General features: G+C 47.8%; 1 protein-coding gene and 1 long non-coding RNA gene across 3 annotated transcripts; both read left to right on the forward strand.

Moving 5' to 3' along the window:
- Positions 1-432: 432 nt before the first annotated feature.
- On the forward strand, positions 433-9,238 carry CAMK2N1 (calcium/calmodulin dependent protein kinase II inhibitor 1). 2 transcript variants are annotated; one of them, XM_040326795.1, is made up of 3 exons: positions 433-550; positions 2,991-3,261; positions 9,022-9,238. In XM_040326795.1, the coding sequence occupies exons 2-3, from the start codon at positions 3,081-3,083 to the stop codon at positions 9,078-9,080; spliced, it is 240 nt and encodes a 79-aa protein (XP_040182729.1). In that variant the 5' UTR covers positions 433-550; positions 2,991-3,080; the 3' UTR covers positions 9,081-9,238. The 2 variants fall into 2 exon arrangements, with proteins under 2 accessions (XP_040182729.1, XP_040182728.1); XM_040326794.1 differs by lacking the exon at positions 433-550 and adding an exon at positions 650-749.
- A 6,536-nt stretch (positions 9,239-15,774) lies between these two features.
- LOC120915950 lies at positions 15,775-21,107 on the forward strand. The gene is made up of 2 exons (XR_005743918.1): positions 15,775-19,293; positions 19,371-21,107. It is a non-coding gene; the product is annotated as an uncharacterized LOC120915950 (long non-coding RNA).
- Positions 21,108-24,033: the final 2,926 nt, after the last annotated feature.

A 24,033-nucleotide genomic window follows, 5' to 3' on the forward strand; every position in this document is an offset into this window, starting at 1 on the left:
CTGGCGGTGGCATTGTTGTTGGGGGGCTGGCGGCGGTGTCGTTGGGGGGATGGCGGCGGTGTCGGGGGGATGGCGGCAGTGTCGTTGGGGGGATGGCGGCGGTGTCGTTGGGGGGATGGCGGCAGTGTCGTTGGGGAGGATGGCGGCAGCGTTGTTGTTGGGGGGGCTGGCGGCGGTGTCGTTGGGGGGATGGCGGGGCGCTGCGTCGATGGGGAATGTCCCTTCTTGTTAGGAAGGGCGGTTGGCAGGCTGGTTGGCAGCAGGTGAGTAAAGGGTGAGGGGGGGGGTGTCGATCTCCCCCCCCTCCGGTGTCACCGGCGCTGCGATAGGTGATGTGCGCAGACGAGGCGTCTCGGTCTCCCCTCCTCCGATCCTGAATAGTGAAATGGCAGAGAGTCCCCCCTGTGTGTGAGCCGTCCTCTCTCTCTCCCCCCCCAGATCTCAGTCTCTCTCCCTGCCCTCTCTGTCACTCCACCTCCCTACTGCCTGTCTCTCCGCTCTCTCCCTCCAGCAGGATCCGTCTTTATCTGCACCGCTCTCCTTCCCTCTGGTAGGTTCTGCTGCTGCTGCTCATTGCCCCAATTTCATCCCCCCCACCTTACTTTATTCCTTCCTGCCTAATCCCCCCCCCCCCTTCCCCCCCCCCCCCCCCACCGCTCTATATGCGTCACCTCCCTGTGCGCTCTTCGTACCTGTTTATCATAGAGCTCTATTATCTCCTGTCTGCTCTGCACGTCCAATGTACCGAGGTAAGTGCCCCCCCTTCCCTTACTGCAGCCGCAGAGACCCCCCCCCATCCCCCGTCCCTCCATCACCACCATTGTAGACCAGTGCAGCCACCACCTCCAACAGGTCCCCCTCCTCAGCCTACCTCCCCCACCCTAATCCCCCCCCCCCAGGTGTCGTGTTTACATGCACCCCCCCCCACACCTACCCCCACCACCTATACAGCTGGTTCAGATACCCAACCCTCCCCACCCCCTCTCGGTAGGTATCGTGTCGTATCACCCCCCCCTGTGCAAGGGATGAATGTGATCTCTCCCTCTATGTGCTGGGTAACCTACGCCCGCCGGGCGATCCGGCTCACACCCCCTCACCACAGGTGTTCTCTTCTCCCCTCCCCCTACCAGGTACTTCCAATCCTATTACCTTCAGCCTTTTCACCCCCCCCCCCCCCCGCTGATGCTCATTACCTTTAATGGCAGCCCCCCCTCCTACTAGGTAACCGAACTTCTACCATTATGCAACCTCCCCTCCCCTACTAGGTAACCTTCATCATACACTCCCACTATGCAACCTACCCCCCCTCTACTAGGCAACCTACCTCCCTCCCAATAGGTAACCTGCAACCCCCCCCCCCCTTACTAGGTAACCTTCATCATAACCTCCCACTAGGCAACCTACCTCCCTCCCACTAGGTAACTTACCCCTACCTTCCCACTATGTAACCTACTTACCTCCCACTAGGTAAGCTACCCCTACCCTCCCACTAGGTAACCTGCAACCCCCCCCCCTTACTAGGTAACCTTCATCATAACCTCCCACTATGCAACCTACCTCCCCCTACTAGGCAACCTACCTCCCTCCCACTAGGTAACCTGCAACCTCCCCCCCCACTAGGTAACCTGCAACCTACCTCCCTCCCACTAGGTAACCTGCAACCTCCCCCCCCCTACTAGGCAACCTACCTCCCTCCCACTAGGTAACCTGCAACCTCCCCCCCCCTACTAGGCAACCTACCTCCCTCCCACTATGCAACCTACCCCCCTCTACTAGGCAACCTACCTCCCTCCCACTAGGTAACCTGCAACCTCCCCCCCCCTAGGTAACCTTCATCATACCCTCCCACTATGCAACCTACCTCCCTCCCTCTAGGTAACCTGCAACCTCCCCCCCCCTACTAGGCAACCTACCTCCCTCCCACTAGGTAACCTGCAACCTCCCCCCCCCTACTAGGCAACCTACCTCCCTCCCACTAGGTAACCTGCAACCTCCCCCCCCCTACTAGGCAACCTACCTCCCTCCCACTATGCAACCTACCCCCCTCTACTAGGCAACCTACCTCCCTCCCACTAGGTAACCTGCAACCTCCCCCCCCCCTAGGTAACCTTCATCATACCCTCCCACTATGCAACCTACCTCCCTCCCTCTAGGTAACCTGCAACCACCCCCCCCCTACTAGGCAACCTACCTCCCCCTACTAGGCAACCTGCAACCTCCCCCCCACTAGGTAACCTTCATCATAACCTCCCACTATGCAACCTACCTCCCTCCCTCTAGGAAAGCTACCCCTACCCTCCGACTATGCAACCTACTTCCCTCCCACTATGCAACATACCACCCTCCCACTAGGTAAGTTACCCCTTCCCTCCGACTATGCAACCTACTTCCCTCCCACTAGGTAAGTTACCCCTATTCTCCCACTATGCAACCTCCCTCCCTCCCATTAGGTAAGTTACCCCTACCCTCCGACTATGCAAACTACTTCCCTCCTACTAGGTAAGCTACCCCTACCTTCCCACTGTGCAACCTACCTCTCTCCTACTATATAACCTAACCCCCCCCCATAGAAACCTACCTCATACCTTTCCACTGTGCAACCTCTCTCTCTCTAGGTAACCTACTTGCCACCCTCCCACTATGCAACCCCCCCACTGTCTAGGCAACCTACCTCCTGCCCTTCCAACACATGACCTTCCCCCCCCTGACTAGGCAACCTACCTCCTACCCTTCCAATAGGTAAACAACCCCCCTCCCACTAGGTAACCTAACCCTTACCTCCTTCTGCTAATGCAACCTACCTGCCACAAAACCACATCATTGGCTAATTCCAGACAATGTAAACTACCCCCTAAATACATGCCAATAAGTGTCCTTCTGCCCTCCTTCCCCAAAAACTAATTTAGTTACAATCCCCTGCCCCCTCCCCCTTACCCCCTGCTCACCATTTTCCTGCCCCTTCCTGACTGTGGAGCTCTTCCGTCTTCCAGGTCCCCCCGCTCCCCCAGCCGGACGATGTGATCGGGGTCTCCGTGGCGAGTGATCAGCGTCCTCCGGAGTGGGCTGTGATCGGTGTCAGCATGTCCGAAGTGCTGCCCTTCAGTGAAGCCGAGCAGCGGGGGCATTATGCAGATGGAGGGGGGGATGGCCAGATACCCCTCACCTGCCGCCTTCAGGACACCGGCAACTTCTACGGCAGCTCTGGCCAGGGGGGCGGCAAGAGACCCCCCAAACTTGGCCAGATTGGGCGCAGCAAGAGAGGTGAGTCTTCTGTATGAATCTGTGTGCCCCCCCCCCAATTCTGACTGCACCCCCAGACTTAGCCTGTTTGCCCCCTCCCCTTCTGATTGCACCCCAAAACACATGTGATGTGTGTCTTCCTATTATACCGTCTGCCTTCACCCCCAAACACATAATTGTGTAGGCACTCTCATACTGAGACTCTGTTTTGTATAATTCTGCCTGAACCCCAAATTTGTCCCCAATTCTGCCATCTTTTACCCCAAAAGTAAGTTTTGTGTGTCCCTAAAATTTGGTCTGCCCCCCGCCCTTTAATTCAGTCTGCAGCCCCAAACTAAGCATGTGGCCCCTTAATACTACTTGAACCTTCTGAGTGTGTGTACCTTAAAACTGTCTACACCCCCAAACTGAGCATGTGTCCCTCTCAATACTATCTGTACCCCCAAACAAAGCATGTGTCCCTCTCAATACTACCTGTACCCCCAAACAGAGCATGTGTCCCTCTCAATACTATCTGTACCCCCAAACTGAGCATGTGTCCCTCTCAATACTATCTGTACCCCCAAACAGAGCATGTGTCCCTCTCAATACTATCTGTACCCCCAAACAGAGCATGGGTCTCTCTCAATACTATCTGTACCCCCAAACAGAGCATGTGTCCCTCTCAATACTATCTGTACCCCCAAAACAGAGCGAATGTCCCTCTCAATGCTATCTGTACCCCCCAAACAGAGCATGTGTCCCTCTTAATACTGTCTGCACCCCCAAATAGAGCATGTGTTCCTTTCAATACTATCTGTACCCCCAAACAGAGTATGTGTCCCTCTCAATACTATCTGTACCCCCAAACAGAGCATATGTCCCTCTCAATACTATCTGTACCCCCAAACAGAGCATATGTCCCTCTCAATACTATCTGTACCCCCAAGCAGAGAATGTGTCCCTCCTAAAGCTATCTGTACCCCCAAACAGAACACATGTCTCTCTCAATACTATCTGTACCCCCAAACAGAGCATGTGTCCCTCTTGAAACTATCTGTACCCCCAAACAGAGCATGTGTCCCTCTCAATACTATCTGTACCCCCAATCAGAGCATATGTCCCCCTCAATACTGTCTGCACCCCCAAATAGAGCATGTGTCCCTCTCAATACTATCTGTACCCCCAATCAGAGCATATGTCCCCCTCAATACTGTCTGTACCCCCAAATAGAGCATGTGTTCCTCTCAATACTATCTGTACCCCCAAAACAGAGCATGTGTCCCCCTCAATACTATCTGTACCCCCAAAACAGAGTGAATGTCCCTCTCAATACTATCTGTACCTCCAAATTGAGAATGTGTCCCTCTCAATACTATGTGTACCCCCAGACTGAGCATGTGTCCCTCTCAATACTATCTGTACCCCCAGACTGAGCATGTGTCCATCTCAATACTATCTGTACCCCCAAACAGAGCATGTGTCCCTCTCAATACTATCTGTACCCCCAAACAGAGCACATGTCCCTCTCAATACTATCTGTACCCCCAAACTGAGCATGTGTCCCTCTCAATACTATCTGTACCCCCAAACAGAGCATGTGTCCCTCTCAATACTATGTGTACCCCAAACTGAGAATGTGTCCCTCTCAATACTATGTGTACCCCCAAACAGAGCATGTGTCCCTCTCAATACTATCTCTACCCCCAATCAGAGCATATGTCCCCCTCAATACTATCTGTACCTCCAATCAGAGCATATGTCCCCCTCAATACTATCTGTACCCCCAAACAGGGCATGTGTCCCTCTCAATACTATCTGTACCCCCAAACAGAGCATATGTCCCTCTCAATACTATCTGTACCCCCAATCAGAGCATATGTCCCCCTCAATACTATCTGTACCCCCAATCAGAGCATATGTCCCCCTCAATACTATCTGTACCCCCAAACAAAGCTTGTGTCCCTCTCAATACTATCTGTACCCCCAAACAGAGCATATGTCCCTCTCAATACTATCTGTACCCCCAATCAGAGCATATGTCCCCCTCAATACTATCTGTACCCCCAATCAGAGCATATGTCCCCCTCAATACTATCTGTACCCCCAAACAGAGCATGTGTCCCTCTTAATACTATCTGTACCCCCAAACAGAGCATGTGTCCCTCTCAATACTATCTGTACCCCCAAAACAGAGCATGTGTCCCTCTCAATACTATCTGTACCCCCAATCAGAGCATATGTGCCCCTCAATACTATCTGTACCCCCAAACTGAGCATGTGTATTTCTGTTGTTGTTATTATTTAGTATCTTTAGATCACCAACGTGCCCCTCCCCCCACCCCGTGCGATTTGCAGTTGAAGCGACGCGTTGTGTCCAAAAAAAGCCCAAACCAGTATGGCCACCAATGACAGCAACCCACTCCCCGTGCCTAAGGAGGCCTTTGTGTCACCCCAAGAATATCGATCATTCCCGGGAACTTACTATGACTTCATCACATTGGCATTGGTTAGAAATGATCACATGACGTCTGTGTGATAGCGTCAGAACCGCCCGCCATCCTCCAAGTCTGGAGGTCAGCGGTCCACTTTCCGGTCTATATCTGTCCACCTGGAGGACATCTCATCTAGCAGAGCTTCTGGGGACCATTCACGGCCTTGACTCCGCCCACCTCAAGGTCAATCGTCCCCCCACGTCCTGTTTTTAGCGCCTCTAGAAGATGATCGTCCAATTTTCAGCCTGAGGCCATTTGTCCGATTCCCCCCAAGTTTGGCCCACGTTGAGGTCGTCTGGCCCCTCTGTACCCTTTCCCATTCCGGCTAAAGGCCAGGTGGTCTATTTTCACCGATATTCGGCCCATTTACTGCTCGTCTCCCAATGTTTTTCCAGGATTCAGAGCAAAGATGACCTTAAAGTGATCCAAGGCTGAAAAAAAGTCCTGCGGACGCCCATGCCTCCAGGTCATCTGTTTCTAGGGTGGAAAAGGACAGCTGACTTCTAAATTGACTGCCTCAGGGACTCTATGAAAGAAGTGAACAGTTGGCTTTGGGCTGAATCCTGGAAAAACATTCGTCCCCCAACGTGCCCCTCCCCCCACTCCGTGCGATTTGCAGTTGAAGCGACACGTTGTGTCCAAAAAAAGCCCAAACCAGTATGGCCACCAATGACGGCAACCCACTCCCCATGCCTAAGGAGGCCTTTGTTTCACCCCAAGAATATCGATCATTCCCGGGAACTTCCTATGACCTCATCACATTGGCATTGGTTAGAAATGATCACATGACATCTGTGTGATAGAGTAGAGTCAGAACAGACCGCCATCAGATGGTCAGAGACTGCAGACATGGTACAGGGGATGGTCAGAGACTGCAGACATGATACAGGAGATGGTCAGAGACTGCAGACATAGTACAGGAGATGATCAGAGACTGCAGACATAGAACAGAAGATTGTCACAGACTGCAGACATGGTACAGGGGATGGTCAGAGACTGCAGACATGGTACAGGGGATGGTCAGAGACTGCAGACATAGAACAGGAGACGGTCAGAGACTGCAGACATAGTACAGGAGATGGTCAGAGACTGCAGACATAGGAGATGGTCAGAGACTGCAGACGTAGTACAGGAGATGGTCAGAGACTGCAGACATAGAACAGAAGACAGTCAGAGACTGCAGACATGGTACAGGAGATGGTCAGAGACTGCAGACATGCTACAGGAGATGGTCAGAGACTGCAGACGTAGTACAGGAGATGGTCAGAGACTGCAGGCGTAGTACAGGAGATGGTCAGAGACTGCAGACATAGAACAGAAGATGGTCAGAGACTGCAGACATGGTACAGGAGATGGTCAGAGACTGCAGACATGGTACAGGAGATGGTCAGAGACTGCAGACATAGAACAGAAGATTGTCACAGACTGCAGACATGGTACAGGAGATGGTCAGAGACTGCAGACATAGAACAGAAGATTGTCACAGACTGCAGACATGGTACAGGAGATGATCAGAGACTGCAGACATAGAACAGAAGATTGTCACAGACTGCAGACATGGTACAGGAGATGGTCAGAGACTGCAGACATGGTACAGGAGACGGTCAGAGACTGCAGACATAGAACAGAAGATTGTCACAGACTGCAGACATGGTACAGGAGATGGTCAGAGACTGCAGACATGGTACAGGAGATGGTCAGAGACTGCAGGCGTAGCACAGGAGATGGTCAGAGACTCCAGACATAATACAGGAGACAGGCAGAGACCGCAAACATAGCACAAGAGACTGTAAAAGACCGCAGACATGGCACAAGAGATGATCAGAGACTGCATACATGGCCCAAGAGACTGCATACATGTGGGGGGGTGAGAGACAGAATGGGGTGACAGAGAGAGAGGGCTGACAGAGGGGGAGTGAGAGAGAGAGTCCCCTAGCCCTGTCTGCAGTCCCTCCCTCTAGGGCCCCTATGTCCCAGTGGTGTGTGCAATGCTCAGTACGGTGACTTGCCCGTCCTTGTTCTCTGCACACCCAATCAGTCTGTCCTCCAGGCCCGGGAGCGGCGAGGATGTTTAAGGAGTCCAGGGGTTCCAGACTCTGGGAGGCGCCGGGGATGCTGTGCCCACTGTTCCTGGCATCTTGGCTTGATGCCCTCCTTTCCTGCATTCCTCCCTCTCCAGGGCCTCTATGGAGACCGGGTGGTTTCATTCTGCCCACCCCTTGATGCCTTCGCTGTCCCGTTCCTCACGCCAGCTATCACTGGCCCTGCCAATCTGTATACAGGCGCAAGCAGGGCCAGGCCGCCAGTGCTAGAATAAGGACAGAGTGGGGAACCCCCCAATCCGATCCCTGATTCCAGGGGGGGGCACTCGCCCCCTCCTTGCCCCTACCTGCAGAAGCCCATGTCTGGAGGTCAGTCCACCACCCGGCCTAAATGTTCCACGTCTAGTTGTTGGAAGTCCATTCCCGTGATCTCCACCAAATGGCATCATTGTATTGAATCGGTTGAAAAAGTCTATACAGTAGATATATGGTTGCTAGAGGTTACAGTACGAGGCAGCTGCCCTGGGCCCCACAACAATGACAGGGCCCCGGGGCAGCCTCTCCCTTTGCCCTGCCTTAACCCCATAAGACCCGGACCATTATGCAGGTAAAGGACATGGCCATGACTGCGACATTATGGCAGACACAACGGACAATTTTGACACATTTTTGGGACCGTTGTCTTTTTCACAGCGAAAAGTGCTATAAAAATGCGCTGATTACTGTGAAAATGACAATTGCAGTTCAGGAGTTAACCACTAGGGGGGCGCTGAAGGGGTTATGTGTGACTTCATTTGTGTTTCTAACTGTAGAGGGGTGGGGCTGGACGTGTGACGTCAGTGATCGTCTTTCCCTATATCAGGGAACAGACGATCACTGACGTTGCCACAGAGAAGAACGGGGAAGGTTTGTTTACACTCAGGTCTCCCCGTTCTTCAGCTCTGATTGTGGGACACCGGTGGCGATCGGGTCGCGGAGCTTCGGACCGGGTCGCGTGCGCGTGCGCCCCACGGCTGGGCTCTTAAAGGCGACGTACCTGTACGGTGCCTGTCCCCAGCCGTGCCAATCTGCCGACGTATATCGGCGTTAGGCGGTCCTTAAGTGGTTAAAGACGGCCCTAGCGGTTCTTCCTGCTCAGATCCCCCCCTACGAAAGCCGTTCCTTGCGTCGAGAGGAATTTTTTTTTATTTTTTGTGTTAGGATGTAGATGCAGCTGAACGCCATGGAAACAAAGCCACCCCCTAACCCTGTCCTACTTTTTCTAGTGGTGATAGAAGAAGATGAAGGTGTCCTCATGTCCGAGAAGGCCCCTCCTGCCGTCTAAACGCTTCGAAAAAAGGATCTTTTTAAGGAAAAAAAAATAATAATATCAATACCACAAGTCGACGAAGAATCGAATTAAGCCAGATTTTTGTCCTGCCATCAACAAAATCTCACAGCAACACAACTCTTGGGGGGGGGGCCCTAGGGAGAAGAACCCCCCCCCCCCCTCCCGGAAGAGCAGAGGTGGATCAAAGAAGGAGAAAGAAACAAAAAATGGAGAAAATGATCCTCACAAGGTCATCTTTTTTTAGGGGTTTCTGTGGCCCCCCCAACAACCGTACCGTTCTACATCTTGGGGAGGAGGCTGCTCGCTGGCAGCTGTTTTTATTTATTTTTTGTTGCCTCTGGGGGAAAAAAACGAACATTGACTTGTGGGGGCTTCAAAAAAAGTAAACCAGCCGTGGGGTGAGGGGGGTGGAGGTTGCTCATAAAAGAGATTTTGGGGACAACCGTCTTCTTTTATTCTTACGTCCGAAAGGAGATTTGCCAACGCGGACACCGACCCGGAAACCCTGCCGTAGCCAGATTGCGCACATTTTCTTTTTTTTTTGCCGGGGCGCAATGAACTGAAGGGTCCTCTGTCCAAAAAAAAATAGGGCGCGTTGCCAGTTATCGCAGATTCCATATCTACTGGCGAATGTGCCCGCTTTTTTTGTGGGATAAAAACCATTGTGTTCATTTTTATTTTATTTTTTTCTCAGTGCTTGAAGACTTTGGAGTTACCGGTTGGTACTCGGTCGTGCTGCATGATACCGTGAGATAATTCCCAAAGTTCATGATCTTCCTAAGCTTGGCCTCCTTTTCCCTTTTTACCTCTGACCCCTCCCCCCCCCCCCCAGCAGTAACGAGCCTTCTCTACGGCAGCTGTACATGTGCACTTTTGAAATACAAAAAAAAAATAGTTTATTTAAAATGAGGGGTTGGCGGGTGCTACAAAACTTTTTGTTGTTTACGAAACGTTGAGAATATTTTTTTTTTCCTTATTTTGTACAAAGTAAAGCAAATTTGGTTTAACTTTAAGGTCTTCCAGTTGAGGTTGAGCACGTCGGGGGTTTCAGTCGGAAAGCTAGCGTGCAAAAGTTTTTTTTTTTTTAAAGATTATACCAGTTAATGTCCGGCACTGGTCAAGTCAAGAGGGCCAAGAAGGTCAAATTGGAATCGGCTCACATTGCTATAATTGCAATTTTCATCATGGCCAACGATGGTTTGTTGTAGGACATGTTCCAAGTCTTGGGGCGGTTTTGACCTTTCCTTTTGTGCTGTGCATCTAGTTTTTAAGCTTGTCCAAAAATCTAAAGGCCAAAACCCTTTGTGAGCCTAAAAACGGTCCCACAGCTTGTAGTAAAGAGCAGACTGGATCTTCAGAAAGTCAGAATAAAATTGCTCTCATCATTGCAACTTTTTGATATGGTAGTTTTCATGACCATCGATGTCCATGACAGCACTGGTCAAGTCAAGAGGGCAGAGGAAGGTCAAATTAGCTTTTAAGCTTCTCCAAAAATCTAAAGGGCAAAACCCTTTGTGAGCCTAAAAATGGTCCCACAGCTTGTTTGTCATCTTAGTAAAGAGCAGGCTGGATCTCAAGAAAGTCAGAATAGACCGCACTGGTCAAGTCAAGAGGGCCAAGATGGTCAAATTGGAATTGGCTCACATTGCTATGATTGCATTTTTTTGCTATGGTAGCCATCATGGCCAACGATGGTTTGTAGGACATGTTTCAAGCCTCGGCCGGTTTTGACTGAGCCACAGACCTTTCCTTTTGTACTGTGCATCTAGTTTTTAAGCTTGTCCAAATATCTAAAGGCCAAAATCCTTTGTGAGCCTAAAAATGGTCCCATAGCTTGTTTGTCATCTTAGTAAAGAGCAGGCTGGATCTCAAGAAGTTCAGATTAAAAATGCTCTCATTGCTATGATTGCAACTTTTTGCTATGGCAGCTGTCATGGCCAACAATATCAATGACAGCGCTGGTCAAGTCAAGAAGGCCAAGAAGGTCAAATTGGAATTGTCTCGCATAGCTATAATTGCCCTGTTTGACTAAGCCAGAGGACAAGATTGGACAAGATTTAATCTTGTCCAAAAATCTAAAGGTTAGAGCCCTTTGTGAGCCTAAAATAGTTCCACAGCTTGGTTGTCACCTTAGTAGGCTACATCTCAAGAAGGTCAGATTGAAATTGGCTCTCGTTGCTATGATTGGAACTTCTTGGTATGGTAGCCAACACCCAACACAACTTTTTGCTGTGGTAGCCGTCTTGGCCAACAATGATTTGTAGGACATGTTGCAAGTCTCAGGCCTGTTTGACTAAGCCATATGCCGTTCCTTTTGCGCTGTGTATCTTATTTTTAATCTTGTCCAAAAAATCTAAAGGCCAAAGCCTTTTGTGAGCCTAAAATGGTTCCACAGCTTGTTAGCCACCTTAGTACAGAGCAGGCTAGACCTCGAGAAGGTCAGATTGAAATTGGCTCTCATTGCTATGATTGCAGCTATGGTAGCCAACACATTGGCCAGATCCTTTCCCCAGACTGCTTGCTTCGAATAGCTTTGTACGTGGCCTGTGATTGGCCTTCATCATGGCCAGTGATGGCTTGTAGGACATGTTCCAAGTCTCGAGCCTGGTCTGTTTGACTTAAGCCATAGGCCGTTCCTTTTGCCAGAGCCTTTTCAGGAGTCTAAAATGGTTCCACAGCTCATTAGTCGCATTAGTAAAGAGCAGGCTAGGTCTCCAAAACTGTGGAAGAGTTCTAGGATAGAAGGATGAATTCCTATCATTATGGATGATTGAGCTCTTTGCCTTATCTAAGTTGACCATTAGGGGAGCGCTCTTCCCGATTTACATAGAGAGGTTGTTTGTTAACTCTACAACCCTTTAGGGGTGCTGTGTGCAGCCTGAGCCCTTATCTGAGATCACCTGTGCTGAGATGGTTGGGGGTCTCAGGGGAGATTCTTCTGGAGATGCTCACAGGAATCTTAATCAATTGCGCAAACCTTTCAGTACTCTAATTGTTTCCAAAGATCTCAGAGAAGGGCTGAGCTGTCACACAGCCTCTGGCCTTCTGAAAAAGGCGGACCTCAGCCTTTTTTTTTGCACTTCTCTGGTCAACTTGATATGGCCTGGCTGGCCAGTGAAAACAATCAGCTTTTCGTCATTTTTTGTGTTACTGTTCCCTAAAGGCCTGTTGCAGGCTCTGGAAGTTCCATTGGGCGCTTCCAGACAGAGTGAAGGAAAGTCAGTTTGATTATTAGATCAGCATGTCTTTCGCCTATAGATCATACTTTTTGGGGCTCCTCCTTATCACTGTATTATACAGCACGACAATTATTTAAAAGAGTGAAAAATCTTGACTGCTGCTTAAAGCCAGAGGTGAGTGAACGTGGGCAGGCCGCAACGCGTAGGGGGCAATATTGGTCTAGTTAGGTTACCACCTTCCCACCCAAACTGGCGTCCTGTTATTTCAGCTATTACACCCAGGGGGGTGGAATGGTCTGACTAGTCATGTGACCATTTTGATTGGCCGTCACCTTGGCCACGTGACTGGGAGCTGGTCCCGCCGACACCAGGTGCTGTTTTTTGACAGCTCAGTGTCTGGTCTGGGAGTGCACAGTGAACGCTCTCTCAGTACAGAAACTTCTGACACCCATACATGAATCTGAGCGGAATGTGTGGGCGTTAAAGCGCGCCCTTTTCACTGCCACATATGTGCGTTACGTGGGCATGAAGAGCTTTGCGTTACGTGGGCATCGAGGGATTTGCGTTACGTGGGCATGAAGAGCTTTGCGTTACGTGGGCATGAAGAGATTTGCATTACGTGGGCATCAAGAGCTTTGCGTTACGTTGGCATCAAGAGATTTGCGTTATGTGGGTATCAAGAGCTTTGCGTTACGTGGGCATCAAGAGCTTTGCGTTACGTGGGCATCAAGAGATTTGCGTTACGTGGGCATCAAGAGATTTGCGTTACGTAGGCTTTAGGAGATTTGCGTTACGTGGGCATGAAGAGATTTGCGTTACGTGGGCATCAAGAGATTTGCGTTACGTGGGCATGAAGAGATTTGCGTTACGTGAGCATCAAGAGATGCGTTACGTGGGCATCAAGAGATTTGCGTTATGTGGGCATGAAGAGCTTTGCGTTACGTGAGCATCAAGATATTTGCGTTACGTGGGCATGAAGAGCTTTGCGTTTCGTGAGCATCAAGATATTTGCGTTACGTGGGCATCAAGAGATTTGCGTTACGTGGGCATCAAGAGCTTTGCGTTACGTGAGCATCAAGAGATGCGTTACGCGGGCATCAAAAGATTTGCATTACGTGAGCATCAAGAGATGCGTTACGTGGGCATCAAGAGATTTGCGTTACGTGGGCATGAAGAGCTTTGCGTTACGTGGGCATCAAGAGCTTTGCGTTACGTGGGCATCAAGAGCTTTGCGTTACGTGGGCATCAAGAGATTTTAAAAAAATACTGTGAATCTAGCTAGATAAGGTGATATTTAGTTTTTTTCTTTGCAAAAATGGCGATTTCGGGCCGGCGCGGTTTCCGTTTACTCACCTTTGGGTAAAAGTATACTTGTCACCAACTATTTTTTTTTTTTTTTCGCTGGACGGTGGATCTGCTTATTGTTACTTTTGATGCCAACAAGTTTCCAGTGAACCTGAAAAAAAGAGCCTTGAAAATGGTAACAAGTATACTTTGGGAAAGTAAAAAAAAAAATATATATATATATAAAAAATGTTTTTTATTTTTTGTCGAACATATATCTGAATTCCTGACAGAGCGTCTGCTTCCGCTCGCTCTGCTTCATATACTGTTTACATGATTTAACCTTGCAAAAAAAAATATACATATATATAGATATATATGTGGAATACTGTGCACCTTTGCATGCAAGAACTGTTTTGACATGTAACATTCTTTTGAAGAATGGATAAAAAAAAAAAAAAAAACACAAAAAAAAAAAAAAAGAAACAATTTTTAGCCGTGCAATATCGCGTGTTCCTCTTATTTGTTTTTGTTATTTAAAAAAAGAAAAGAAATATATATATATGAAAAATTTAAGGTACTATAAAAGGAGAAAGAATTACGATTTGTATTTTTTTAAAAGAAGAATTTGTTGTATTTCTGTTTTTTTTTTTCCTGTGGCAGAGAATTTGTGTTTTTTGTTATGAATATTTTTAACTACTTTTTTTTTTTGTTTTTACTTTATTATCCTTTTTGTGCGTGTGTAACTGTTAGCTTCCTTAATGTGGAGGTGGTGGGATGATCCGTCACAAGCTTAGGCCGAACGATCTGCCCCCCCCCCCCTTTTGTTAGCGGACGTTGATGGTTGTTGAGTTTCGCTTGGCGGGTTGTACGGTTTTGCCGGCCGCCTTAGGGGGGGGGGGGGTAATGCTTTGGTATTGAAGGGGTTACAAATAATATGGCAGCCTAGGAGGTGAACGGAGTTCTTCCACGAGTGCCAAACTTCTATAGGAACTTGTCTTTGTGGCTGCTTAGCATAGCAAGTCACCCGGATCTAGGAAGGTCCAGTTGTTGTGGAATATGTTTATGTGTCACGCTTCCCTGTGCATTCTGGGAAACGTACTATATTTTTTTTTCCGACAGTGTTTCCAAAATAACCCCCCCCAGCAGCACTACAGATCCCAGGAGGCCAGTCGGAGTGCACCAGAGAGGGGTGAATTCCAATCATTATTAAAGGTGTCCTTCAGGGGAGCGTTCTTAGGAAGGCCGTTTCGTAAACCTCCAGCCCTCAGCTCTTTAACTTATAGGGGGTGCTGTGCGCAGTCTGAGCCCTGATCTGAGACCACCTGGTGGTGGGTGGATTTGACGCAGGGGTCTCCAAACTTTTCAAACAAAGGGCCACTTTATTGTCCTTCAGACTTTAGGAGGGCCGGATTGTGGCCAGCAGGGGCAGAAAATGTCATGGGCCCAGCATCAGTGAGAATAAATATGGTCTCAGGGTTGGTGGTCAATAGGAGGAGTATTCCCCCTATTAGGAGGAATAGTATCCCATCATGGGTTTCCATGGAAGATATAGTGCCCCATTGTTGGTGTCAGTGGGAGGAATAGTGCCTCCTATCAGTGGAAGGAATTGTGCCCCAAGGGCCGGATTAAGGCTAGCAAAGGGCCACATCTGGCCCTCGGGCCACAGTTTGGAGACCCCTGGATTAGAGGATTGAATGGAGGAATCTAAATTAATGGTACAAACTCCTCAATACTCTGATGGCAGATCGTTTGTCACAACGCTACTGATGTGAGCCCACCAGGTGACACGGGATAACCCAGGGCAGTGGAATCTAAGGGCCAGCCGGTATTCCGCCAGGGACCCCCTCGCGAGGGGTTTGGGCTTATCTGCGTGCTGACCCCAGGCAGGGCCGATCCTAGGCAGGGTGCACAGGGTGCATTGCACCCAGGCGCCTGCAAAGGTGGGGGCGCCGAACATCTAGCAGACTCTCTAACAGAAGCCCTCTCTGTGTCCATCACAGAGGCCCCCCTCCAGGTCCCAATAAAGTACTCTGCTTCTCTTCCTGTATTTTGTTTATTGTTAATAGATAATGTAAGGATCCCAGGTTAATGAAGACTTCGTGGGGGAGCATCTCTGTGGTTGAGTTATTGCCATAGAAACATTTGTAAAGGGGAGGCGTTAGTAAAATGACGACGCCCATGTGGGGGCGCCAGAAATATTTCTGCACCCAGGCGCCTGTGACCCTAGGATCGGCCCTGACCCCAGGTCACGACCCCCAGGTACACCCTGCTCACGAGGAGAGTATCAGAAGACACAGTCGAAGGAAGCAAAAGGAGAGCCGGATAGCGAGCCAAGGTCAGGGTGGGCAGCAGACGACGTAATCAGAAGAACTAGCCGAGTCGGTACACAAGAGATCAGTTCACGAGAAGTCAGGTTAAGCAGGTTACAGGAAGGGCGCTCAGGAACAAGGGTTGCTCAAGCAACCAGAGTGGAATTTAAATAGCGAGGCACATAGGGGGGCTGGACAGGAAGTAGCAGGAAGGAAAGATATATTAAGCAACAGGTGAAGCCGGCAACACCCATAGCCAGAGCTGAACGCAAGCTTGTGGAACAGGTGCCAGCCGACCTACAGCAGTAAAAGTAAGACACAGATCAGCTCCGCAGCTGATCTGTGACATTGCTTCAGCTGGTCTCCATGAAGGGCTCCTCTGTCACATAGGGCCCCTGGCTTTAAAGACTTGAACCCAGGTCTTTTTCCTGGTCAGGCGTGACCGGCAGTGAAAATGATCAGCTTTTTTGGCGTTCCCTTAGGCCTGTGCAGGCTCTGGAAGTGCAAGTGGGCCATGAGGTGAAAGTTCTCTTCTTGGGGCCATGTTAGGTATCTGATATGCCACCTTTAAGGTCAAAAATCATGGCAGCAGGGAGGACCTCAGAATGTCGGCAAGGCTTCAAGAACCTGTATGGGCTGAAAAAGGAACAAAGTTGATGCCGTGTAAAATGCTGCCCAGGTTACTGTATCAAATCCGATTCAAAGTAGAGTTACCCTTTTAAAGGCTTGATCTTGCCATTGGGTGGACTGAAGATGCCCGTGGCACAACTCTTGTGGCAGGGTATACCAGCCCCTCTATTATTTTCCTTTACTCTGTGTCAGCTTCCGTCTGATTCTTCTTAAGTCTCCTTTGTCACTCTCATTGGCGGTCTCCTGACGCATGTCTGTGTATTATCTGGGCGGTTGGGTGACGGGGCAATACGGTTTACGCTCCGTGCCCTTTTACGTTCTTCCTTGATGGTCTCGATGTCATATTTAACTTTTTATTTTTGTTGGAAAGAGAAAAAAAAAATGTAAACACGAAGCTAACACGACTGTAATACCGCGTTCACGACGATGCCGTTTCTGGAAGGAATCTCCTGTACCAGTTGCCATGGCGACGACCATTTTGTGAAACTGAGCCAATTCCTTTTGCTGGAAGTCGGCCCGATCGCCGAGGCACCGAGCGTCTTGTGCGCCCCCCTCCCCGGTGGGTCTCGCTGGTTCCTAGCAAATGAATAAGCTGCTTTTCTCATGGTGAGCAAAATGGCCTTCATTGGGTGACAGGTACACTTTAAATAGCGCTGAATACGTCTTTATTTTTTGCATGGCTCAGGTTCTTGCTACTGTTTTGCGGGTAAGGATTTTGTTCCGGCTGATCGGGGGGGGGGGGCGTCACGCCACGTAGGCTGGAATGTAATTTACATTATTGGGTGGGGGGGGGGGTGGTGTTGGAAATTTGGAGTCCATTGCAATGTTTCCATACATCACTGAGTGGTGCGTTCTTACCATAGCTTTAAGGCAAGAGCGAGCAGCTTATGATGTCAAGGCAAGGCGGTCATGATGTCTATCTACAACCCCTAGCAAGTCTGCTGGGATTAATACATACGGGAATGGTGATGGAGTATGTTCTATACACATAGGATTCAAAATGGCTGCCATGTAGTGAGCTGTGTGGCCTAGCCAGGTTATCATGTGGTAGAGTCCGAGATGATTGGTAGGATCCCAGAATGTGTGGTACGTTGGTTTCCATGAGGCAGTCTGACAAGAATTGGTGAGGAGAGATTGGTGGGATTCCAAAATGGCTGCCATGTAGTGAGCTGTGTGGCCTAGACAGGTTATCATGTGGTAGAGTCCGGGATGATTGGTAGGATCCCAGAATGTCTGTCGTACGTTGGTTTCCATGAGGCAGTCTGACAAGAATTGGTGAGGAGAGATTGGTGGGATTCCAAAATGGCTACCGTGTTGTGAGCTGCCTGCCGTAGACAGGTCATCGTGTGGTAAAATCCGAGATGGTCGGTAGAATTACAGAATGTCTGTGGTACCTTGGTTTCCATGAGGCAGTCTGACAGAAATTGGTGAGGAGAGATTGGTGAAATTCCACAATGGCTTCTGAGAAAAATTGGCGCCTGGTTTGTCGGTTCCTTGAGGTAGACTGGCAGGGCTTCACAATGGCTGCTGTGTGATAAGGTAGATTGCCAAGATTTTAAAATAGCTGCTAAATTGTTCAGGAGACTGGCAGGCCTCAAAATGGCTACTAGGTGTTGGACTCCATGAGGTAAACTGGTAAGAGCTTAGTTGGTTTCACATGATAGGAATCCAAAATGGCTTCCTCATAGATGGCTTAGCGAGGTCACAGAACTTCAGAACAGCTTCTAGAGTGGTGGAAGGAGACAGGAATCCAAGATAGCTTCTTGGTGGAGGGCTTAGTGGAGTCACCTGACAGGATTCCAAGATGGTCTATAGATGGTGGACATAGTGGGGTCATCCAACAAGATTCCAAAAGGGCTTCTTGGTGGAGGGCTCAGTGGAGTCACCTGACAGGATTCCAAGATGGTCTATAGATGGTGGACATGGTGGGGTCATCCAAACAGATTCCAAAAGGGCTTCTTGGTGGAGGGCTTAGTAGATTCACCGACAGGATTCCAAAATGGCTTCTAGATGGTGGGCTCAGTAAAGTCACATAACTAAAATCTATAGTGGATTCATGGTGGGGGGCTCAGTGGAGTCATCTTAGTGGGGGTCACAGGACTTCAGAATGACTTCTAGGGTGGTTGGAGAAGTGAGGTCACCTGGCAGGAATTCAAAATGGCTGCTTAGTGCAGGGCTTGGTAAAGTTACTTGACATGATTCCAAGGTGGTTTCTAGATGGTGGACACAGTGAGGTCACCCAACAGGATTCCAAAATGGCTTCTTGGTGGAGGGCTTAGTGGAGTCACCTGAAAGGATTCCAAGAGGGTTTCTAGATGGTGGACAAAGAGAGGTCACCCAACAGAATTTCAAAATGGCTTCTTGGTAGAGGGCTCAAATGGCTTCTTGGTGGAGGGCTTAGTGGAGTCACCTGACAGGATTCCAAGATGGTCTATAGATGTGGACATAGTGGGGTCATCCAACAAGATTCCAAAATGGCTTCTTGGTGGAGGACTTAGTGGAGTCACCTGGCCGGTTTACAAAATGGCTTCTAGATGGTGGGCTCAATAAAGTCACATAACTGGAATCTATAGTATATTCATGATGGGGGGCTCGGTGGAGCCATCTGACAGGTTTTCTAAGATGTTTTCTATATGGAGAGCTTGATGGCTTAGTGGGGGTCACAGGACTTCAGAATGGCTTCTAGGGTGGTTGGAGAAGTGAGGTCACGTGGCAGGAATTCAAAATGGCTGTTTGGTGCAGGGCTTGGTAAAGTTACTTGACATGATTCCAAGATGGTTTCTAGATAGTGGACACAGTGAGGTGGCTTCTTGGTGGAGGGCTTAGTGAAGTCACCTGAAACGATTCCAAGATAGTTTCTAGATGGTGGACAAAGTAAGGTCACCCAACAGGATTTCAAAATGGCTTCTTGGGGGAGGGTTCAGTGGAGTCATCTGACAATATTCCTACATGGTTTCTAGATGGTGGGATGGGTAAGTTCCATGACAGGAATCCAAAATAGGCTTGGTGGAGTCATGTAAAAAGGATTTCAAGATGGTTTGTAGATGGCGGCTCATCGCGGTCTCACGACTGGCATCCAAAATTGGTTCTTGGTTGAGGGCTTACTGGAGTTGCCTGACATTATTTCATGATGGTTGCTAGATGATGGACTCAGTAAGGTCACACAACAGAAATCCATAGGTGGGGGGCTTATTGGCGTCGCATAACAGGATTCCGAAATGTCTTCTCGGTGGAGAGTATGTTGGAGGTCACATGACAGGTTTCATCTTGGCTGCCATGTGGCATATACATGGATAGGGCAGCCAAATGGCTGCCATGTAACAGGGGGTATAAGAAAGAGCCAAGAAAACAGGGAAAGCGGTAGAAGCCACATCAATTCTAAATGGCTGCCATTAAAATGGATAAGATGACCAAGTTGTCAAGACAACGATCAGCCTTGTGTGAAGGCCACTTCATCGTTCAGGCAGAGCGATACAATTAAAGGCCTGGCTATACTTGCCCCAGGGGTCCTTCTCTTTGATATCATTAGGAAAAGTCACATTGGCCTACGTGTTTTTTTTTTTTTTTTTACAACATCAATGTCTAGCTGTGGGGTGCCATCGGTGCCCCTTTCAGGTATAGTTTGTGGTGTGGTCGAACCCTCAGTTGGTGGACCCTCTGACACAATCCAATCCAAAAGACTCTCGTCATAGACTGAAGATGGCCTTACAATCTGGTAATTGAACGGGGGGAGAGAAAATGCAGGACTTTAAATGGCCTGTTGGCTCAAATGGCCCGTTGGGTCAACGCGTTTCGGCACCAATGTGTAAGTAGGAGGTTCGATTATTTCCTTCCTCCGTACCCCAAATTGTCCTTTTTTTTCCCTTTGTATTGTATTCAACCCCATTTAGAGAGTCATGAATACATTTTTACTGGCCCTCATACATATGTAAAATGTTGTTTACAGATTACATGCATTTGCTCCTGATGAGGCGATATAGTCGCCGAAACGCGTCGATCCAACCGGCCATTCTAGCCACGTTCGGCTCGACGCGTTTCAATAAAAATGTATTCCTGACTCTCTAAATGGGGTTGAATACAATACAAAGGGGGAAAAAAAGGACAATTTGGGGTGCGGAGGAAGGAAAGAATCTAACCTCCGACTTACACATTGGTGCCGAAACGCGTCGAGCCAAGCCAACAGGCCATTTAAAGTCCCAAACCTCCCTCTTCTTGTTTTTCACCTTACAACCTGGTTGTACAATCCTCTATTGATCTACCAATAGCCCTCTAGTGGGGGGGGGGGTGCCTACCTGATTGGATATAAATTCAATTGAAATGTTTAAGCCGGTCTTGACATCGTTTTGGTTAAATCCATCAATCAAGATCATTCAATGTGAATGGCACCTTTAGAGGGGATTGTATCGAGTCAGATTGAAACATGGCTGCCTGGGTTCCCCCAATAGAAGACCAGGAAGGGAGTGTTTGGCGCCATATGGAAAGGGTCCAATTGGAACATCTTCCGCCATTTTGGAAAGTCTTTGGCCTGTAGAGTGCGCCACTGACAACTGCCGGGGCCATCGAGTATCCTCCCGCATATACTTCACCCAAATTCCCGCCATCTTGGTTTTTTTTTTCCCATTGGGCAGTAAACCATTGAAATGGCCGTTTTTTTTTCGATTGCCGCGTCTTTACGCACAAAGAGAGATCGATGTCAGCTGAGACCCGCGCGGCAGCGGGCTGTAAACGGACACCCGGCGTTCGGTGAAGACGATATCCGATCTCTCCGCTCCTTCGTTTATTTTTAGGGCCGGATCGAGTTCATCCGTAGCTTCCCTTTGAGCCGCAGGAATCCCGTTCGGAAAAGCCCTTTCGGTAAAACGATATCCGTCTATACGTCTCTGATTCGCCCCGGCGGGGGGGGGGGGAGGGGAGGAGGAAGGGGGGCGGGGTTGTTGCACTTAGAGTCTCCTCTTACACATCAGCTGCTTTTTCTTTTTATCTTACCTCATGTGCTTCCCCCATCCTCCGTCTTCCATTACCGCTTCCATTAACCGCGCATTTCTTGACCGCGTCTTATAAACGCATTTTACGATAGAAAGGATCACTGACCGTAAAAAAAAAGGACCCCTCCGGCCTTTCCCCTGACAAAAGCTCTGCCGCTAGTATGAGCGAAAGTCTCGAATTTTAATATTTATTTCAGCCGGACCTTATGTCGGAGATTTGGCGGTTCATGGCGTTTCGCTTCTTCCCGCCCCGTCTTGTAGGCGCCGCGAGGGAGCGGCGAGGCATTAGAGGGCTGAAAGTGGCAAGAACTGAGCTCAGCCGTTTATATTTAACGCTTTTTTTTTTTTTTTTTCTGTACCTCTTGAAACGTGTTTTTGCGGCACGACCTGTGCTGTCAAAGGGGGTTAAAATATGTAACTGTTTGGGGGGGAGGGAATGGGGGAGGGGGAGGGAATGGGGGAGGGAATGTGGGGGGTGGGGGGAAGGGTACGAGGCACTTGAAAATAAATATCAAATCATATTCTACTGCTGTTTTTATTGCAATAAATTGTTGATACTGTTGACTTGTCTGTGTCTTTTTATTTTTGTTCTTGAGGCTCCGCCTCCCTGTGTAATGTTACATATAGTTCCGTATAATTTTGTATAGTTCCATATAATTCTGTATAGTTCCGTATAATTACATATAATTCTGTATAGTTCCATATAATTACATATAGTTCTGTATAGTTCCATATAATTACATATAGTTCTGTATAGTTCCATATAATTCTGTATAGTTCCGTATAGTTCCATAAAATTACATATAATTCTGTATAGTTCCATAAAATTACATATAGTTCTGTATAGTTCCATATAATTCTGTATAGTTCCGTATAGTTCCATAAAATTACATATAATTCTGTATAGTTCCATAAAATTACATATAATTCTGTATAGTTCCATATAATTACATATAATTCTGTATCGTTCCATATAATTCTGTATAGTTCCATATAATTCTGTATAGTTCCATATAATTCTGTATAGTTCCATAAAATTCTGTATAGTTCCATAAAATTACATATAATTCTGTATAGTTCCATATAATTCTGTATAGTACCATATAATTACATATAATTCTGTATAGTTCCATATAATTCTGTATAGTTCCATAAAATTACATATAATTCTGTATAGTTCCATAAAATTACATATAATTCTGTATAGTTCCATATAGTTCTGTATAGTTCTGTATAGTTCCATATAATTACATATAATTCTGTATAGTTCCGTATAGCTAACAATAGTTCCATATAGATCTGTATACCAAATGTAGTCAATCCCCGGGGTCCCCTTTGGTCTAATGAGAACCTCCAGAGTTTGGGACAGCTGACACCCTTCTAGTTCTGTATAGTTCCATATAGTTTCATGTAGCTAAGAATAGTTCCGTATAATTCTGTATAGTTCCATATAATTCTGTATAGTTACATAAAATTACATATAATTCTGTATAGTTCCATATAATTCTGTATAGTTCCATATAATTCTGTATAGTTCCATATAATTCTGTATAGTTACATATAATTCTGTATAGTTACATAAAATTACATATAATTCTGTATAGTTCCATATAATTCTGTATAGTTACATAAAATTACATATAATTCTGTATAGTTCCATATAATTACATATAATTCTGTATAGTTCCATATAATTCTGTATAGTTCCATATAATTCTGTATAATTACATATAATTCTGTATAGTTCCATATAGTTCTGTATAGTTCCGTATAATTACATATAATTCTGTATAGTTCCATATAATTACATATAATTCTGTATAGTTCCATATAGTTCTGTATAGTTCCGTATAATTACATATAATTCTGTATAGTTCCATATAATTACATATAATTCTGTATAGTTCGGTATCATTACCTATAATTCTGTATAGTTCCGTATAGCTAAGAATAGTTCCATATAGATCTGTATACCAAATGTAGTCAATCCCCGGGTCCCCTTTGGTCCAATGAGAACCTCCAGAGTTTGGGACAGCTGACACCCTTCTAGTTCTGTATAGTTCCATATAGTTTCATGTAGCTAAGAATAGTTCCATATAGTTCCGTTTAGTTAAGAATAGTTCCAAATAGTTTTGTAAAGTAAGAATAGTTCCCTATAGTTAAGAATAGTTTCATATTGTTCTGTATAGCTAAGAGTAGCTCCATATAGTTCTTTATAGTTACATACCGTATTTATCGGCGTATATCGCTCACTATTTTCCCCTTAAAATAAGGGGAAAATCGTGGGTGCGCGATATATACGCCGATAGCCGCTTCCCGCGCTCAGTTTGAAATCCCGCGCCGACATATACCGAGTGCAGTACACTCGGGTACATTCGGCCAGGCTCGGCTTCGCTCGTGCTCACGCATAAACGAGCAGAGCGTGAGCGCGAGCGACGCCGAGCCTTGCCGAATGTACCCGAGTGCAGTACATGGCGGTATATGTCGGCGGAGGCGTTCGAACTGAGCGCGGGAAGCGGGGACTCGACTTAAGGCGCGCGCTGGAGAAGCCGGGAGG

This window comes from Rana temporaria, chromosome 10, assembly GCF_905171775.1.
Source record: "Rana temporaria chromosome 10, aRanTem1.1, whole genome shotgun sequence".
Lineage (NCBI taxonomy): Eukaryota > Metazoa > Chordata > Amphibia > Anura > Ranidae > Rana > Rana temporaria.